This window comes from Saccopteryx leptura, chromosome 9, assembly GCF_036850995.1.
Source record: "Saccopteryx leptura isolate mSacLep1 chromosome 9, mSacLep1_pri_phased_curated, whole genome shotgun sequence".
Lineage (NCBI taxonomy): Eukaryota > Metazoa > Chordata > Mammalia > Chiroptera > Emballonuridae > Saccopteryx > Saccopteryx leptura.
This window is the reverse complement of record NC_089511.1, coordinates 40,070,705-40,090,162: the sequence shown is the minus strand read 5'-3', so window position 1 is coordinate 40,090,162 and position 19,458 is coordinate 40,070,705. Positions and strand designations below refer to the sequence as shown.

Here is a 19,458-nt window from a genome sequence, read left to right as displayed (position 1 = left end):
ATGCTTCCAGCTCCTCCCCCCCTTCTCTCTCTGTTTTTCCTCTCTCTCTCTCTCTCTCTCTCTCTGTCTCTCCCTCTCCTCTCTAAAATGAATAAATAAATAAAATAAAAATTAAAAGAAAAAAGCTAAATAGAATTTTCCACTCCTAGGTATATAATCAAGAAAACTGAAAATGACTCAAATGATACCTCGATACCTGTACGGCAATGTTCATTATAAGCCATGGTTTTCAACCTTTTGACACTCAGGGACTGGTGAAAATAGAATTATTTCAGGAACTGCTAAAGCAATCACTCTGAGCATAAGCAAACTTGACTAAGATTACTGGGTCTATAATCTTCTACAATATTCAGGTGATTAACTCTTTTGCAAAGCAGTCCAAACTGGCAGTTCATAAACAATGTATTACAGCATTATTAACAATTGCCCCAAAGTGGAAAAAACTCAAGTGTCCATCAATGGATCTAATGGATGAATGGGATAAAATGTGGTCCATCCAGACTGCCCAGGTGGTGGCAGAGTGGATAGAGTGTCAGACTGGGATGCAGAGGACCCAGGTAAGAGACCCCAAGGTCGCCAGCTTGAGCGCAGGCTCATCTGGTTTGAGCAAAGCTCACCAGCTTGGACCCAAGGTCACTGGCTCGAGCAAGGGGTTACTCGGTCTGCTGAAGGCCCACGGTCAAGGCACATATGAGAAAGCAATCAATGAACAATTAAGGTGTTGCAATGAAAAACGGATGATTGATGCTTCTCGTCTCTCTCCATTCCTGTCTGTCTGTCTGTCCCTGTCTATCCCTCTCTCTGACTTTCTGTCTCTGTAAAAAAAAAAAAAAAATGTGGTCCACCCATACATGAAATACTGTTTGTTCAACCTCAAAAGGAATAATATTCAGATTCATGCTGCAACATGGACAAACCTTAAGGACATTATTATGCTAAATAAAAAAAGCCGATCACAAAAGCACAGATATCTTGTATGGCTCCACATACATGAAATATTTAGAACAGGCAGATCAGAGGGACAGAAAGTAGGGTAGAGGTCACCAGAAACTAGGAGGTGGGGAATGGAGAGACTGCTTAAGGGGTATAGAGTTCCTTTTTGGGATGATGAAATTCTTGGAAACAGATGGTGGTGGCGGTTGTGAACATAAGTAATCCCATGGAACTGTTCAGTTAAAAATGGTTAAAACAGCAAATTTCTATGTTAAATATATTGTATAACAATAAAAGAAATAATTTTCTAAACAGGACACCAGTGTTTCCCAAAGTACTTTGACCACAATTCTTTTCACTTAACACATTCATTTTCTGTTCAAAGTCACAAACACAACTTGGGAAACAACTGAATTTAAGCACCGAGTACTGAAGTGTCACTGCTGTCCATGCCCACTCATACCGTTCTCCGAGTCACAGACACACGAGTACCCTGAACTACTGATGCAACTGAGCGCCTTATCCTTATTTCCCCAATAAATTACATCTCAGCCAATACTTGGCAGATATACACACTTACAAAAGTTAGTAATTTTCATAGTTTTGTTACCATAATATGGTGGAGAAGTAGGAGGTAAGAAGTTACTAATATTACCAAGCAAAAGGTCTTAATCTTATATGTCAACTCCATCAACTGTTAAGAAAATATTCCCAGCTGACCCAGGGAACCACCAACCTTTCCAATTATATCCTGACATTAAACCTGGCTTTGGAGGCAATGCTACTTTAGGAAAAGTTCTAAAATGTCAGCCAGGCCCTGGTCAATTAGCTCAGCTGGTTAGAGCGCTGTCCCAATACACCAAAGTTGCAGGTTCAATTCCCACTTAGGGCACATACAAGAATCAACCAAGGAGCCTGAACAGGCTGTGGCGCAGTGGAGACACTGGGATGCAGAGGACCCAGGTTCAAAACCCTGAGGTTGCTGGCTTGAGCGTGGGCTCATCTGGTTTGAGCAAGGCTCACCAGCCTTGGTTGCTGGCTTGAGCAAAGGGTCACTCAGTCTGCTGTAGCTCCCCCCTACCCCCAGCACATATGAGAAAGCAATCAATAAACAACTAAGGTGCCGCAACAAAGAATTGACGCTTCTCATCTCTCTCCCTTCCTGTCTGTCCCTATCTGTCCCTCTCTGTCACACACACAAATCAACCAAGGAATGCATAAATAAGTGGAACAACAAAATTGATACTTTTCTCTCTCTCTCTTCTATCCTCTCTAAAATAAATAAATAAATATGTCATCCAAAAATAACCCACCAGTGACTTTCCTCAGAGGTGCTGTATATATAAAACCTTAAGATCTCCAGGATTTACTTGCTTCAACAATTCAAATGAAAAAGTACATCTTACCACGTGCAGAACTTATGTTTGGCCCCAACAATAACATGCTGAGTAAAGAGGAAAATAAAAGAGTCCTAACAGAATTTATTAAATGAAAAACAGGAAGGACTTTCAACTTTGGGAGCTGATTGAAAGCTGCTGTGTCAGGTCATTTGTTTCAGGGGCTAATCAAGACGCCAACCCCACCCTACCAACAGATGATAATTAAATCCTGGGACCCAGGTCAGAGGAATTCGGGTGCCAGAGACATCACCTGCAACTCACTGAAGTGCAGGCAGCACTATGACCAGCTCCTTCCTGAACTGCTGGACCTAGGTCTCCCTTCAGCTGATGACAACTCTGGGGAGACTAAGTTCATTCTAAGGGAAACAAAGCAAGTCATTTTCAACCAACCAAACAGTCCCAGGTGCTTGTGAAGTTAATATGTCTCCCCTTCTCTGAAGGACATGGTGTCTATCTCTTCATTAGGGTCACTTGGCCTTTCCTAGGTTCCTAACTCAGTGCATTCAGTGCCTTGCCTCTGCTCTGTTGGCAAATAAAAGAATTACAGAGCCTGAAAACAAATTCTAAAACAACTAAAATTTCAAAGATAAAAAAATAAGAATTGACACAGAGGAATAAGAAGTCAGATGAAAACCAAAGCTTACTCATTTTAGCTCATTCTACAAGTGTTTAAAATTCTACAAAAAACTTTGTGGAATTTTCTTATAATTTACAAATTAATTTAAAATGGCTTATACCCCGCCTGACCATGCGGTGGTGCAGTGGATAGAACATCAGCCTGGGATGCTGGGGACCCAGGTTCAAAACTCCGAGGTCACTGGCATGAGCACGGATGGGGTTGCTAGCTTTAGCATGGGATTATAGACATAACCCCATGGTCACCTGCTTGAGCCCAAAGATCGCTGGCTTGAAGCCCAAGGTCACTGGCTTGAGCAAGGGATCATTGGCTCAGGTGGAGCCCCCCTAGTCACCACACATATGAGAAAGCAATCCATGAACAACTAAGATGCCACAACAAAGAATTGACGCTTCTCATCTCTCTCCCTTCCAGCCTGTCTGTCCCTCTCTTTCTCTTACTAAAAATTTTTTAATTGTTTATTTTTTTTTTAAATGGCTTACAGCAATTTATATTTAACAACCACATTTTTTTTTTTAAGTGAGAGGAGGGGAGATAGACTCCTGCATGCACCCCAACCAGGATCCACTTAGCAACCCCTGTCTGGGGGCCAATGCTCAAATCAACCAAGCTATTTTTAGCACCTAAGGCTGACGCACTGGGACCAAACAACCTACCCTCAGAGCCCAGGGTCTATGCTCAAGCCAAATGAGCCACTGGCTGCAGGAAGGAAGAGAAGGGGAAGAAGAAGAGAAGGGGAGGAGGAGAGAAAAGGGAAGGGGAAGAGAAGTGGGAGAGGAAGAGAAGCAGATGTTCACTTCTCTTGTGTACCCTGGCCAGGAACTGAATCTGGGATGTCCACTTACCAGGCCGACACTCTATCCACTGAGCCGATTGGCCAGGGCCCAATAACCACATTTTTCACAAGAATCTAAAAGCACTATAACAGCCCTGGCCGTTTGGCTCAGTGGTAGAGCATTAGCCTGGCGTGCAGGAGTCCTGGGTACAATTCCCAGCCAGGGCACACAGGAGAAGCGCCCATCTGCTTCTCCACCCTTCCCCCTCTCCTTCCTCTCTGTCTCTCTCTTCCCCTCCTGCAGCCGAGGCTCCATTGGAGCAAAGATGGCCTGGGCGCTGAGGATGGCTCTATGGCCTCTGCCTCAGGCACTAGAATGGCTCTGGATGTGACAGAGCGACGCCCCAGAGGGGCAGAACATCGCCTCCTGGTGGGCATGCCGGGTGGATCCCGGTTGGGCACATGCGGCAGACTGCCTCCCCGTTTCCAGCTTCAGAAAAATGGGGGGGAAAAAAAAGTAAAAATAAATAAATAAAAAATAAAAAATTTAAAGCACTATAACAAACACAGCTGAAAGCTATTGTGATTTTAAGTTTTTCTCCTGTGACAGGCACTTTTAAAATACCTTAACCAAAGAAAAGCTCATGGGACAACACTTTATCCACAAACTGTTACCAGCTGGGGAGATTTTCAACCTGGCACAATTTCCCAGATAAGCAGCTGCACTGAGACCTCATTCCCATGTTTCTGTATGACAAGAGATCTGATTAACATCACAATTTTTCTTCAGAAGAAAGTGAAAAAATGTTTCGTCAGAGCTGATAAGAACTGGTTTTAATAATAAAAATGTCCCAAGTATCTAGTTATTTATGAAAATATACTGCCTTTTTAAAGCAGTTTTCCAATTTATAGAAGAAAAGTCTCAGAAGCTAGATGAAGAACCTTGCTGACTTACCTTGGTGAAGGTGGGGAGCAGGGCGTTTCCACAATCTGAGTCTTTCTGGCATCTAGTGTCTGGAAATGGGCTATGAGAGCTTCAAGGTCTTCCTAAAGGTAGACAAGCAATCACATGTGAGATGTTTTCTTAAACCCACCTATGGGGTCAAAATCCCAGGTCAGCTTTCCAACCCTCCACTGACAGAATTTGACATGTGCAAAAATACTCAGAGCTTCACCTTACAGGTAGTTTTCTTGAAAGTGTGGATGCTTGCAAATATCTCATTCCAAACCCTAACACTCTCCCCAAAGGGCCTTCCACTTTAGACAAGCCCACCCTGACTTCACACTGGCATCTTCAACCACCTCTCAGAAACCCAAACGTGGACCACTCCACCAGCCTGCTTTGCTTTTTACATAGCAGTGTCTGATATAAGAATTCTTGCTCAATTATTTTTTATTTTCTATTTCCATCTCCCTCCCATTGAAACAATAAGAGCTCCCAGTAAGCAAGATTTGTCAGTCTGCTTAGAACAGACCCTGAATGTGTGGATTTGGCAAGTACGGACTGCAGCCACTGCGAGTAAGAGGGTCTCTATTTTTACAACTGCAGATAGGATTTAAGATTTATCTGCCCAGCCTAACCAAGTGGTGGTGCAGTGGACAGAGCATCGGCCAGGGATGCTGAGGACTCAGGCTCAAAACCGAGGTCACCCCACGGTCATTGGCTTGAGCAAGGAATCATTGTCTCAGCTGAAGCCCCCCAGTCAAAGCACATATGAGAATGAGAAAGCAATCAATGAACAACTAGGTGCCACAACTATGAGCTGATGCTTCTCATCTATCTCCCTTCCTGTCTGTTTCTCTTGCTTTAAAAAAAAAAAAAAAAGATTTACCTGCCCAGCTGGGTGGCACCGGAACCTGGTCTTCCTATCCCCAGTCCAGTTCCTGTTTCCCTGTATTAACTTCCCTCCCGTCCCCAAAAGAAGATGCATGACCTGTGTGTCATTGGGAAAGTCCCTTTCTATCTTTATTCTCTTCTTGAAAGGTCACTCCCTCACCTTGCTCATGCTGAGACCTGGGATATGTCCCCTGCCTTCCTCCCTACCCAGCCCCAAAATATGCACACCCACATCTCTCTTTCCTTGGTTCCACACTCCACACTGAAGGTTAAGTCAGATGTTTGCAGACCATTCTTCCTTCCTCTCTGGCCTCATTTCCAAACCCACCTCCTCACAAGCTTCACTGAACCCTCAGTTCCTTTATTCAGAACACATTCCCCTGACCTAAACTGCCACGAGCACCCCCCACACACACTTCCCCATGTGTTCCATCTTCACCTCCCTGAAGTAGCCACTATCTGGAACTGGGTGCTCATTACTCTCCAGCATTTCTTTACACTTTTACTACATGTTATATATCCCTGAACAATATATATCATAGCAAGTCCTTGAATAACATCATTTTGTTATAATGTAATGAGATACCTTAAGAACTTAACTCTTTTTTATCTCAATTCGCCTAAAGCTGGTTTCAGTATTTAGCCATACCTTAGAGATGCTGTGGGTTCAGTTTCAGACCACCACAATAAAGTCATAATCTTTTTGCTGGTGGAGGGTCTTACCTTCAATTTGTAAAAAATGTCAAATGTGTGAAGCACAATAAAGTAAAGGTATGCCTGTATGTCATTTTGCTGAAAGTAATAGAACCTGTAACAATGTTAAGCGATGATTTACTGTATTGCTTTACATTTTTCAATTTCATGTAAATGGTATCATACTATGTAGCCTCTTGCACCTTGCTCTTTTGCTAAACAGTCTGATACACTGAATCCACCTAATTTACTGTGGCAGAGTTACTAGCCCATCACAGCTTCTCTATCATCCTGTTGATGAGCGAACATCTGGGTCAATTCCAATTTTTTGTTTAGATAAATACTACTATGTCTATTCTTATACCTGTCTTTGTGTAATTTAAGGAAGTTTTCCCAAGAAACCTTTAGATGCTACTAGGCTATAGCTTCCACAGGTCTACATACTGATAAAAGTAGGGTCCAATTGGGCTCTGTTAATTTTCACCCTCACAACCCTCTATGAAAGTTTCCATGTCCTGCTACTTCTATGTGTATAGTTAATTACTTAGCAGCTGTCCAATGCTGCATTAGGTAATCAAGTCAAATACTGAATGATTGGAATTTTACAGAAAGACCTGGGAAGAGCAACTGCAGGAGTCACAGTTAGTTCAGAGCTCCTGGTCCAGTGTCATTCACCTCAGAAATTATCTTCCTTAGGGCAGAAGGGAAGAGAAGGATAAGGTGGGAAAATGGAGTGCCTGGACTAAGGAGCAGCCGGTGTGAAGGGAGAGCTGCTTTATCAGTCCTGCTGTGAGCAGGCACTAATGCCCACCATTATACAGTTAACCCTAGTCACGCGATAGGCGTTTTTTTACCGGTGTCTCTAGTTGGGAGCAGTCTCTGCCTTCAGGCAGCCCACTTCATCTCCCATTTCTTGCTATTTTATAGCTGTGTAACCCTGAGCGGTGTACTCTGAGCCCCTGAGATAGGGACGCCAAAACTACCTAATTTACTTGGTTGTGAGGATTAAAGGCAGAGCACAGTGCCTAACACACAGCAAACACTACGAATCATTACAAATTGTTTAGGATGCTGGTGAACAAGTCAACAGAAAGCAGAACGCTCCACTCTTAAGTTTAGCCCTGTTCCACTTGCAAACCCTGCTGAGTGAAAATGAGCGAGAGAGGAAGACGAAGAGAGTGGTGGTTTCCACCAACTCTTACGGAACACCCCAGAGTTGCACTTACTCCACGGATGCTCACTGTTCAGGACTGCGGTGAGATTTACTGTTAAAGCTGAGGAGTGAGGCTCAGAAGTTAAGCCCTTGTTCCCAGATCACGCCGCTCGGAGAGGCAACCCCAATCACCCCAAGTCCTCTTACACCAAATCCCAGCCCTTCCGGCGTGCGGCCGAAAAAAACCTGCTACGCCAGTGACACAAGACGAAGGAAACCAGCAAACAGGAGCGAGGCAGCTCGCGCGGACGACGAGCGATGGGAAGCGCGCCCCGCTCACCTCCTCCTTCCGTGAGCGCTTGGACACCTTTTTCTCCATTTTGGCGGCCGTCTTCTCGGCCCCGCGACCTTTCTTCTCTTTCTTGCCCTTCTTGCCCATCTTGCTGGGTCCGTGGAGGATCCGCGCACTTATGGGGATGGAAAGCGGCGCGTGGCGCGCCAGAAGTTTGTTTTCCGGCTCGGCGCTCAGAAATGCGTCACTTCCGGGAGCGCGGTGCCGGGCATGGCCTATGTAAATAGACTTGAGGGCTGCGTGCTCTGGCTCCGCCCCAAATTAGCGGACCTGCGCGTGTCCCCTCTGCCCCACGTCCTCCCGCCTGTCCACGCCCTGCGTTATTACTTGTCCCGGGGGACGCTGCAGTTGTCGATTTTGGAGCGTTGCAGCCTTGAAGGCTGGCTTCGGTTTTTATTATATTTGGGCAAATTGCTTACCCTTGTCTGAAAGACCCAATTAGGTGACACTGTAAGGGAGCCACATTTTATCTACCTTGTTCCCTTTGGGCAATGAAATGATTGTTGTGGCTTCATCCCCAGAAAGATGTTCATGCACTTAAACGGATTTGCAGTCCCTAAGTGAAGACAATCCTTTCTCCCACACAAAACGTGCCAATACTGTTAGGTGCTGAGGATATTGTGCTCAACAAGAAAAGCAGCCCTGTCACTCCTGCTTTCTACATGGCTTCCTTCAAATGTCCTGTGTTAGAGGACGTGTTTCTTGGTCGGTAGAACAGGACTCATGACATCTCCCCTCCAAAGGTAGTCATTTAATCAAACGTGAAAAACTGGATCTGCCCGGTAGAAAACTACTCTAGTATTTGACTCAAATAACATAATAAATGGGAAAGCCATTTGTAGGACATGGGATGCTATGGTTTGGACATAAAGTGAAAATGTTTATCATTACTTAGAAGACAGGTTCTAATAAAAAAAAAAAAATTAAAAAAAAAAAAAGGCCTGACCAGGCGGTGGCGCAGTGGATAGAGCATCGGACTGGGATGTGGAAGGACCCAGGTTCGAGACCCGGAGGTCACCAACTTGAGCAGGGGCTCATCTGACTTGAGCAAAAAGCTCACCAGCTTGGACCCAAGGTCGCTGGCTGAAGGCCCATGGTCAAGGCACATATGAGAAAGCAATCAGTGAACAACTGGGGTGTCGCAACGAAAAACTGATGATTGATGCTTCTCATCTCTCTCCGTTCCTGTCTGTCTGTCCCTGTCTCTCTGACTCTCTCTCTGTCACTGTAAAAAAAAAAAAAAATAGAACAAATTAAGGACAAGCACAAGCAAATATTTGGCAAAGGGAAAACATAAATCAGGAAATTATCACCTGACCGGGCGGTGGCATAATGGATAGAGCATCGGACTGGGATGCTGGAGGACCCAGATTCAAGACCCCGAGGTCGCCAGCTTGAGCGCAGGCTCATCTGGTTTGAGCAAAGCTCAATGGCTTGGACCCAAGGTCGCTGGCTCGAGCAAGGGGTTACTTGGTCTGCTGAAGGCCCATAGTCAAGGCACATATGAGAAAGCAATCAGTGAACAACTGAGGTGTCGCAATGAAAAACTGATGATTGATGCTTCTCATCTCTCTCCATTCCTGTCTGTCTGTCTCTATCTATCCCTCTCTGATTCAAAAAAAAAAAAAAAAATCAGGAATTATCTAGTTTTTTTATTTGATGGGTGAACTGGCACAGGGCTCAGCCTTAAATTTCCTTGGGTCTAGTCAATTTACTAATCACTGAACAGCCAGGAAGGAATTTTTTTCCAAACATCTCCAAGCCTTGTCCAGAAACTTATTAATTAAGAAGAAAATGGCCTGACCTATGGTGGAACAGTGGATAGAGCGATGACCTAACTAAGCCCTGAGGTCCCCAGTTCAAAACCCTTGACTTGCTGGGTCAAAGCACATACAACAAGCAATCAATGAATAGCTAAAAGTGAAGGAACTATGAGTTGATACTTCTAATTCCCCACTCCTCTCTCTGCTCTCTGTAAAGTCAATCAATAAAATCTTTAGGCCCTGGCCAGTTGGCTCAGTGGATACAATGTCAACCTGGCATATGGAAGCCTCAGGTTCGATTCCTGGTCAGGGCACACATGAGAAGTGACCATCTGCTTCTGTTACCCTCTCTCTCCCCTTTGTCTCTCTTTTCTCCTCTCGCAGCCAGTGGCTCAATTGATCAGCCCTGGGCATTGAGAATAGCTCAGCTGATTCGAGCATTGGCCCCCTACAGGGATTGCCACGTGGACCAGTTGGGGCACATGCAGGAGTCTGTCTCTCTACCTTCCCTCCTCACACTTAAAAAAAAAAAAAGATGGGCCCTGGCCTGTTGGCTCAGTGGTAGAGCGTCGGCCTAGCGTGCGGAGGACCGGGGTTTGATTCCCGGCCAGAGCACACAGGAGAAGCGCACATTTGCTTCTCCACCCCTCCTACGCGCCTTCCTCTCTGTCTCTCTCTTCCCCTCCCGCAGCCAAGGCTCCATTGGAGCAAAGATGGCCCGGGCGCTGGGGATGGTTCTGTGGCCTCTGCCTCAGGCGCTAGAGTGGCTCTGGTCGCAACATGGCGACGCCCAGGATGGGCAGAGCATCGCCCCCTGGTGGGCAGAGTGTCGCCCCTGGTGGGCGTGCCGGGTGGATCCCTGTCGGGCGCATGCGGGAGTCTGTCTGACTGTCTCTCTCTGTTTCCAGCTTCAGAAAAATGGAAAAAAAAAAAAAAAAAAAAGATGAAGAAAATGAAATTTGGAGAAATCATGGGAAGAAAAGATAGACTAGGATTCAAGCTGCCACTATCTCCAGAACTGCCTGTCCAAGAATAGAAGAACACGTGTGATGATAGAAAAAAGAACCAGTTAGAAGCTGATCAAGATAAAGCTGCAGAATTTCACAGAAACCCAGCTCCTGAGTCTGGACATCACCATCTTCGACAGTAAACTGCAAAAGGCCAAATCCCCACTATTGCTCTGTGGAAATAATTCTCTCTAGTGCAATATGACTTTGAGAACATGCCTAATTCTTTTATACTTTTCTAAGATTATAAGGTAACCTTGAGGCAATGCACTTGAAGCAAGACGGCCCTTCAGTCACAGCACATCTGTCTGCAGTACATTATAGTGGCCCCTCTTAAGGGCTGCAAAAGGGGAACACATTCCCTATTGAAGATTTAGAAAAATCTGGTAGATTCAGAGCTTAATACTTGTACTATCCAAAACAATTTTGAAGCTGAATTGGAAGGCTCTTCTATTATGTGTCATGGTGATTTACGTGTAAGGTTGAAATTCTCGTTACTGAGAAAGAAAGAGAATAGAACATTTAAAATGAGATCAGAATTCTAAAATAGTAAAAAGATTAAGTACAGAGTCCTATTTTAGTAAAATTCACATTTTTGAAACTTTAATGGATTATCTTAAATTGAACAATGTATCATTAACTTTCAAGTGTACTTTTGTGTGGTCAGATGCCCTCTACTGTCCTCAAGTTAAAATCCAGAAGAGAGAAAAAGTATTAATAATCAACCGAACTTCTAAATTACTGTCACCACCAGGCCCTGGCCAGTTGGTTCAGTGGTAGAGCATCGGCCTGGCGTGCAAGAGTCCCGGGTTCGATTCCCAGCCAGGGCACACAGGAGAAGCGCCCATCTGCTTCTCCACCCCACCCCCTCTCCTTCCTCTCTGACTCTCTCTTCCCCTCCCGCAGCCAAGGCTCCATTGGAGCAAAGTTGGCCCAGGCACTGAGGATGGCTCTATGGCCTCTGCCTCAGGCGCTAGAGTGGCTCTGGTTGCAACAGAGTGACGCCCCAGATGGGCAGAGCATCACCCCCTGGTGGGCGTGCGGGTGGATCCTGGTCAGGCGCATGCAGGAGTCAGTCTGACTGCCTCTTCATTTCCAACTTCAGAAAAATATAAATAAATAAATTACTGTCACCACCAATAATCACTGTAATTGGAAAGTTCTCTCATGTGTGGTATAGATGAGGCGGTTCTTTGCATGTTTCCCATATGGAGAGGAAGAATATTAATCTGCCCACCTACTACACAGAATTTTGGGGAGAATCAAGTGAAAACATATGATAGCTTAGAAAAATAAAATGCAAAATACAAATTTAAGAGATTCTTTGAGCTGTGAGATGAAGTCATGATTTGATCTGGCTGATAGTCATTTCATTAACCGGATAATACAATGTGTGGACATTGTACCAAGTCACCGGTACAATGTCCCACCCACCAGCTTCAAGGTTTTGTTCTAATGAGAGAAACAAAACATGATGTTCCTCAAATGCTTTGTGAAATGAGGCAAGTAATAAGGAAAGAAGAAAAGAAGAAAGGAAGAGGGTAAAGGGGAAAGGAAAGGAAAAAGAAGGGAAACAATGAATTCAAAAACATTGTTCATGAAGGTTGTCCAGTTTTCTTGTTGTCTAAGAGGAAAGGATAAATTTCATCTCATTGCTCCAGTGTACCTAAAAGAAAAATTCTCTTTGGAGTTAAAGTATGTTGCTTAATGTCCAAATATTTGGAGATCTTCTTGTTATTTGTCTCTAATTTAATTCATTAATTTAAAATATCTAAGAGTACTGTACTTTCAATTTCCCTTTAAATACTGCTTCAGCCCTGGCCGGTTGGCTCAGCGGTAGAGCGTCGGCCTAGCGTGCGGAGGACCCGGGTTCGATTCCCGGCCAGGGCACACAGGAGAAGCGCCCATTTGCTTCTCCACCCCTCCACCGCGCTTTCCTCTCTATCTCTCTCTTCCCCTCCTGCAGCCAAGGCTCCATTGGAGCAAAGATGGCCCGGGCGCTGGGGCTGGCTCTGTGGCCTCTGCCTCAGGCGCTAGAGTGGCTCTGGTCGCAACATGGCGACACCCAGGATGGGCAGAGCATCGCCCCCTGGTGGGCAGAGCATCGCCCCTGGTGGGCGTGCCGGATGGATCCCGGTCAGGCTCATGCGGGAGTCTGTCTGACTGTCTCTCCCTGTTTCCAGCTTCAGAAAAATGAAAAGAAAAAAAAAAAATAAAAATAAATAAATAAATACTGCTTCAGCTGCACCCTATACTTTTAAATACATTATGTTTTGATTTTCATTCAGTTCAAGGTACTTCCTCTTTTGATTCCTTCTTAGACCCCTGAGTTGCTTAGAAGTATGCTAAGCAACTCTGCCCATCTGGGGCGTCGCTATTTAGTTTCTAGATAGTTGGACAACTAAAGTGACACAACTACGAGTTGATGCTTCTCATCCTTCTCTTTTCTCTCTCTCTCTCTCTCAAAAAAAAGAGCTAAGTTGATTTTTAAAGTCTTTATAATATCACTAGTTTGAACATCTGGCTCTTTAATCCTGTCTGACCCAGGGACTAGCTCAGTTGTCAAGCCCAGTCATCTCATAATCAACCATTTATGCTTAGGGTTCATACAGTTACTAGTCCCTTAAATTCCAGCTGCCTAGCTATAAAAATATACTGCTCACAAAAATTAAAGGATATTTTATCACTTTATATTTATTTTTGAAATATTCCCTAATTTTTGTGAGCAATATAGATTATGCCCACTAAAATTGAATCCTTCAGAAGGGCTTTTCTCTCACTGTTCACCTATATGGTTCTGATCTTAGGCCACCTGGAGAAGGCCAGGTGTTAATCTTTCACAAAAGCGTAGTTCTGAAACCTACATTCTGCATACAGAGCTAAACACATCTTCCTATTCTTGGGCGTACTAGTGAATGATCTAATTAATATAAAACATGAAAAAATCAACAAAGACTTCTACATCAGAATCTGAGAGTTGGCATGTTATAAGACAAACTCAGAAACTGGACTGGAGAATTGGTTAAATATTGCCTAGTATGTCAAAGACATGACAGAAATAATATGCATGGTAGCTGACTTCCAGGTAAGTCAAGATTTCCCCATTAACAGCATTACCTCCAACGGTTCTGGAGAATGCACTAGAAACTTACTGTGTTTTAATTACCCATGTGCTGTATCTTTCTTCTACTAGATTTTAATTTCCCTCAGGACTTATCTTACTCACCTTTGTATCCCTTGAACAAAGTATTACACTGCTTGTTAAATGCTAATAAATTATGAATAAACAGTGACTTTATTAAGTCCCCAAATGACTCACAAAGTGATGCAGAGAATGTTTGTCTGGCATGGTCAGAGCTATATTTTAGTCAAATATTTTAGTTAGTATAATATATTATATGCAGATGATTTATTCCAAATGCTGAGAATCTCAGACATTTGAAGTAAAAACTCAAGTAAGATAAAAATAAATATTTACAAAGATCTAGCAGAGGAACATAGGACCGATGAATAAATTTACAGTTCATAGAATGAGAAATAAGCCAGTTCTGACCCAATTTGAATTAGATGCATGTCCTGCCTTCCCTGCTAATGGACTTAGCATAAGGTTTAATAGCCTCATTGCAAACCCTTAATTCTGACCCTTAACATCCTCATTAGCGAATTTGGTGTTGGCTCTCAGTGATTTATTTCTTACATTTTCCTTCTTTTCTCCCTTCTTTCCTTCCTTCCTTCCTTCCTTCCTTCCTTCCTTCCTTCCTTCCTTCCTTCCTTCCTTCCTCTCACCTTTCCTCCCTCCCTCCCTTTTTATTTTTGTTTTAACCTGAGAAGGCCTGAGGTGAGCAGAAGAAAATTCTATAGCAATGGACCCTAAAAACACTGCCAATGCTGAGAGTACAACACAAAGTAGGTTATTCCAGGAAATGTGTGGAAGCTGACCCAAGGCAAACCTGTGACACCTGTAAAAGAGCTGTGAGGCCCTTATGCTCCTTTTCTGCTGTCTTTGACTCTCCCGTGTGAGCCTCCACTTTAGCCCTAACGCCCCATCCTAGTCTCTCAAATATCCTCTGTCTACAAAGACAGTTAACTAATATGTTATAAGTCATATAGATTGATCAACATCATGTGTCATCAGGCAAATGCAAATTAAAACAAGAGGACACCAGCACACACCTAGGAGAACAGCCCAAATCCAGAACATTGACAGCACCAAATGTGGACAAGGATGCTGGGCACCTTTTCATGTGAGTACATGTATATAACATTACCCTCAATTCACGCTAAAAAGTCACAAGCCTGTAAAACCAGTGTTGTGAAGAAGTCAGGATACAGTGGGGTCTCGGAAGACAATGCCCACCTCACAGAATGTAGGCTTAGGGGACTGAACCTAAAGTCTCGCATGGCTCATTGCTTCATTACAACCCACTCACTGACTCACCTTAGTGCATGTGACGTTAGAGGATACTTTCTGGCTGACAAAGTGTCCCCATCTTCCCGGAATGCATACTACTGCGTGGGAGGTCCCTGATGCAAGATAAAGAAACTTTCATTCTCATGCTGCGGCTGGCCAGCAGGGGGCAAAAAATCATACAACACAGGGAAAATTGGCTTCGCCCACAGGCACATGTAAAATGTTCACAATATATATTTAATAATAATAATAAAAGAACAAAGGAAATAAAGAAAAGCTTTACCACATTTAAAAATTACCAGATATCTCAGTTGGTTAGAACATTGTCCCAATGTGCTAAGGTTGCCAGTTCAATCTCTAGTCAGGGCACATACATACAGGAACAGATCTCTTTCTGTCTCTCTCTCTCTCTCTCTCTCTTCCTCTTTCTCTCAAATCAATAACTAACTAACTAACTAACTAACAACAACAATAATAATGAATTACCAGGTACTATGTGATGTCGGCATCTTCACAGTCCCATTTTTGACCCTCGCCTGCCCGGTCCCTGGGGAAGTGGTCTGCATTTCTTTGTGATAATATACTTAAAAGTAGAAGGTAATGTCTTACTTTCTCTTAACATCATACCAGTTTGTTCTGCAGTCCAGGTGGCCAGGGGGGAGTAAACTGGGCACATTCTGGTCATTGCAGAAACAAGGCATACTGACCCCTTCTTGGGCCAAGGATGTGGGCAAAATGGGCCAAAGGACAGGAAGTCAAATCAGATATCAGGGTCTGGGCTCAGCAACAGCTGCTGGAGCTTTCTTAGAGGTTCTGAGCAGTGTCATTGTCCAAACCAGTCTTTAGCTCCCCTGGCTGGAGACAGGCTGTAAAGCCAGAAGCCAAGGCCAGGGCCACCATCACAGCGGCCACCCGCCCATGCAGGTTCGCATTGGATTCGGACAGTCGGTAAAGAAACAACGGAGCCAAAAACTGATAGGCCATTTTCTTTCATTCTAGCTTGCACCCGGCGGGCAAGTAAAAACTATACACTGGGCTCCAAAACCCACTCACATTCAGTGCTCACAAAGCCACTGATTTATCCGAGTTTCCTAGAATCAAAGGTTTCTAGCTCACCAGCCTTATTCTCCTCAGTTCCCCATCTCCTTCCTTCTCTCTACACAAACTCTACACAAACTGGCATCTCACTCAGCACTCCGCCATCTTGGCTGCTTCTCCTGGCCACATGGCCTCTTTCTGCTCTCTGCTCTGCTCCCTCTGCTCTCTCATGCTAATCATCCCAGGAACCAAGAGCGCAAACTTTCATTCTGCCCCCATTTTATAGTGTAAATTCAAACCCTTTAATCCAATATACAAAATAGGGAAGTCTCTAATACAAAGTCACTTCTCTGAGGCATGATTGGATTGTACCACCCCACATCAAAAAGGGGTGGGAAAGGCTTAATCCCAAAACGAAGCCCCAGGCTACAACGATCCTGCCTGCCCCCCAACACACATTAATATCACCTGGGCAACGGTCTCCATGTGGGCAGCATTATCTTTTACAAAGTGAGCATAATATATTTTATCTGCCCAACACAGGCCCAGGGTTATGGGTTGTGGACACAGTTCCCACAGCAATGAGAAAGGAGCCTGAGAGGTAAACTTCACGCCACTGTCCACACCTTCACAACAGCACTTGCAAAGGAGCTGTGGGGGGGGCGGTGAGCCTGTGTCACCCGAAGCGGGCCAGGTCTCAGTTTCACTACCCTAGCTGGCTGATGCAACATGGCTAGTTGGGTAGAAGCATGGAGCCCGGCAATATGCAAACTGGCCAGCAGAGGTCAGACCCTGCACACAGACGGCAGGCTACCCCTGAGGCCATGTGATACCAATCTTGCATCATCCCTCCTGGTGTTTGGGGGCCCCAGCGGAAAGATCTTTGATTAGCCACACCGCCGGAGCTGAGCTTGGAGGAAAGCACCTGGGCATGGGAGTTAGAAGCGTCTCGAGCTTTTCGTGCCATGGAGGCTGGCCTGCTGCCATCATCATAGAGCTTGTGCGTCCCCAGCGGACCTGCAGCTGTTCGCCCGGTCTTACCTACTGGCTGGCTATGATGGCTAGGAAAGCAGCCTTTCTGAACTCACTGTTGTCTCCCAGATGGATAATGTGTTAGAAGCTGTTTTTGCCTTTGTTTTTTAAAGGGAGCTTCAGTGCCAATTTAACAATAGTTTTACCCAAGGTTAGTCAACCTTTTTATACCTACTGCCCACTTTTGTATCTCTGTTAGTAGTAAAATTTTCTAACCACCCACCGGTTCCACAGTAATGGTGATTTATAAAGTAGGGAAGTAACTTTACTTTATAAAATTTATAAAGCAGAGTTACAGCAAGTTAAAGCATGTAATAATAATGACTTATCAAGTATGATACTTTATGTTGGATTTTCGCTAAGTTTGGCAGAATAAATCTTTATAAAACAACTTACTATAGTTAAATCTATCTTTTTATTTATACTTTGGTTGCTCCGCTACCGCCCACCATGAAAGCTGGAACGCCCACTAGTGGGTGATAGGGACCAGGCTGACTACCACTGGTTTACTGAACGAATTGAAGAAGGAAATAGAGCCTGCTGGTTTTCACATTTACTCACACACAGTACCCTGGGAGAGGGTATGGCTGGCATCCTGAGTCCCCAGTAGAATCTGCCAGGCTTTCATCATCCAGACAGAGGACAAGGACAGAGGAGCTGGGGAAAGGAGGCCATTCAAATACAGGGATGTTTGCAGTCCCTGGAGTCACCATCACCCAGTGTCTTCAGGTGTCTATGGAAACCCCTAAATACTATTTGCTCAACTGTTCTGAAAACAAATAGGCACAGAATCCTTTCTGCCTGCCAAGCGATAAAGTGATTGCCCAGGGCTCAGGGTCGATGCCAACTGCTTGTGATTTTATAACCCTAATCCTTCCTTCAATATCGTCATCTCTGTCATTAGAGCTTGAAGAGCCAGAACTTGCCCCCTCTGAGCTACCTACAGACAAAGACACACTTCCTTCCTGTCCCTCCTGTTCCCGCCCCCACCCCCCAGCTTTATAACCCTTTTATAATCGGCTCTTGGCCTCCCTCTGCTTCTGGGCCTGCCCTTCTCTCCACTTTCCCCAGCCTCCCAGTGCTTTCACCTGTGGCTCTTTTTATTTATTTATTTTTTAAATTAAATACACTTTCTTCTTTTGAAATAATTTTGGATTTTGTGGACAAAAAAAGGGGCCACATGCTGAACCTGACAAGCTCAGGGAAAGCCTGTGTGGTGGCCTTACAGACTTAGGGACCTAAAGTAAACACACAGAATGGTCTGAAATTGAGACTTTTTAACTAAAAGTGGTTTGTGGTGAGTAGTCATGTCCTAGGGCAGGGGACCCCAAACTATGGCCCGTAGGTGCATGCGGCCCCCTGAGGCCATTTATCCAGGGGCCCTTCTTTCATTGGTGGTCAGTGAGAGGAGCATAGTTCCCATTGAAATACTGGTCAGTTTGTTGATTTAAATTTACTTGTTCTTTATTTTAAATATTGTATTTGTTCCTGTTTTGTTTTTTTACTTTAAAATAAGGTATGTGCAGTGTTCATAGGGATTTGGTCATAGTTGTTGTTTTTTTATAGTCCGGCCCTTCAACGGTCTGAGGGACAGTGAACTGGACCCCTGTGTAAAAAGTTTGGGGACCCCTGTCCTAGGGAGTTATTCTCTATCTGAACTAAGGTCAATGCTTGCTTTGAAGCCTGTCTGTTGCCTTTTGCATCTACAATAATGTACCTGATAACATGCCTTTGAAATGTAGGGGTAATTTTTTTCTGCCCCTCAGGGTAGGCATTCCACCAGAGCAGACACCACCAAGCCCTTCATAGTTATTATTCCCATGTTAATTAGCTTACCTATCTTCTGCCTCCCTGTGTAAAAGAAGTTTCAGTATATACATTTTTACTTTTTATCCAAACCCAGAGATTTCTCCTCTTTGCTTTCTCCCAGCTCCCTAATCTATCACCAGTCAATTTCATGTAACCCCCTTAACGTCTTCCCCTTTGATTCTAATGTATAAAATAAGGGGTGAAACTGCCATTTTTCGGAGCACTTTCTCAATCTGTTGAGACTCTGCTTCCTGGCAATTGTCAACAGTTTGGCTCAAATACAAATTCTTACAGGTTTGGAAGTTTTCTTTTACATCGACAGATTTGCAGAATAGTTGCGAAGATAGTTTCAAGAGTTCTAGTGTGTTCCTCTCCCCTGACTATGGTACATCTGTCAAAATCAAGAAAAGAACGTTGGTACTGACCATTATTAGCTCAGCTCCAAGCTTTATTTGCACTTTGCTGGTTTCTCCAAAAATGTCCTCTGCCTGTCCCATTCAGGATCTCGTGCAGGGCACGCTGTATATAGATGTGGCTCATTTCCTACCTGTTGGGTAAACAAATATTTGGTAAAAAAAAAAAATTTCCTACCTGTTGGATAAAAATTTTTTTAAGTTT

General features: G+C 44.2%; 1 protein-coding gene across 2 annotated transcripts in view; it reads right to left on the bottom strand.

Annotated features, from left to right (window-relative positions):
• Positions 1-7,922, bottom strand: part of KLHDC4 (kelch domain containing 4) — a 66,994-nt gene extending 59,072 nt beyond the window's left edge. For both annotated transcript variants that reach the window (XM_066349330.1, XM_066349331.1), the window contains exons 1-2: positions 7,769-7,922; positions 4,701-4,792 (exon numbers count right to left, since the gene is read on the bottom strand). In XM_066349330.1, coding sequence (XP_066205427.1) covers positions 4,701-4,792; positions 7,769-7,867 — 191 coding nt within the window. In that variant the 5' untranslated portion in view covers positions 7,868-7,922. The remainder of the gene's footprint in view (positions 1-4,700; positions 4,793-7,768) is intronic.
• Positions 7,923-19,458: the final 11,536 nt, after the last annotated feature.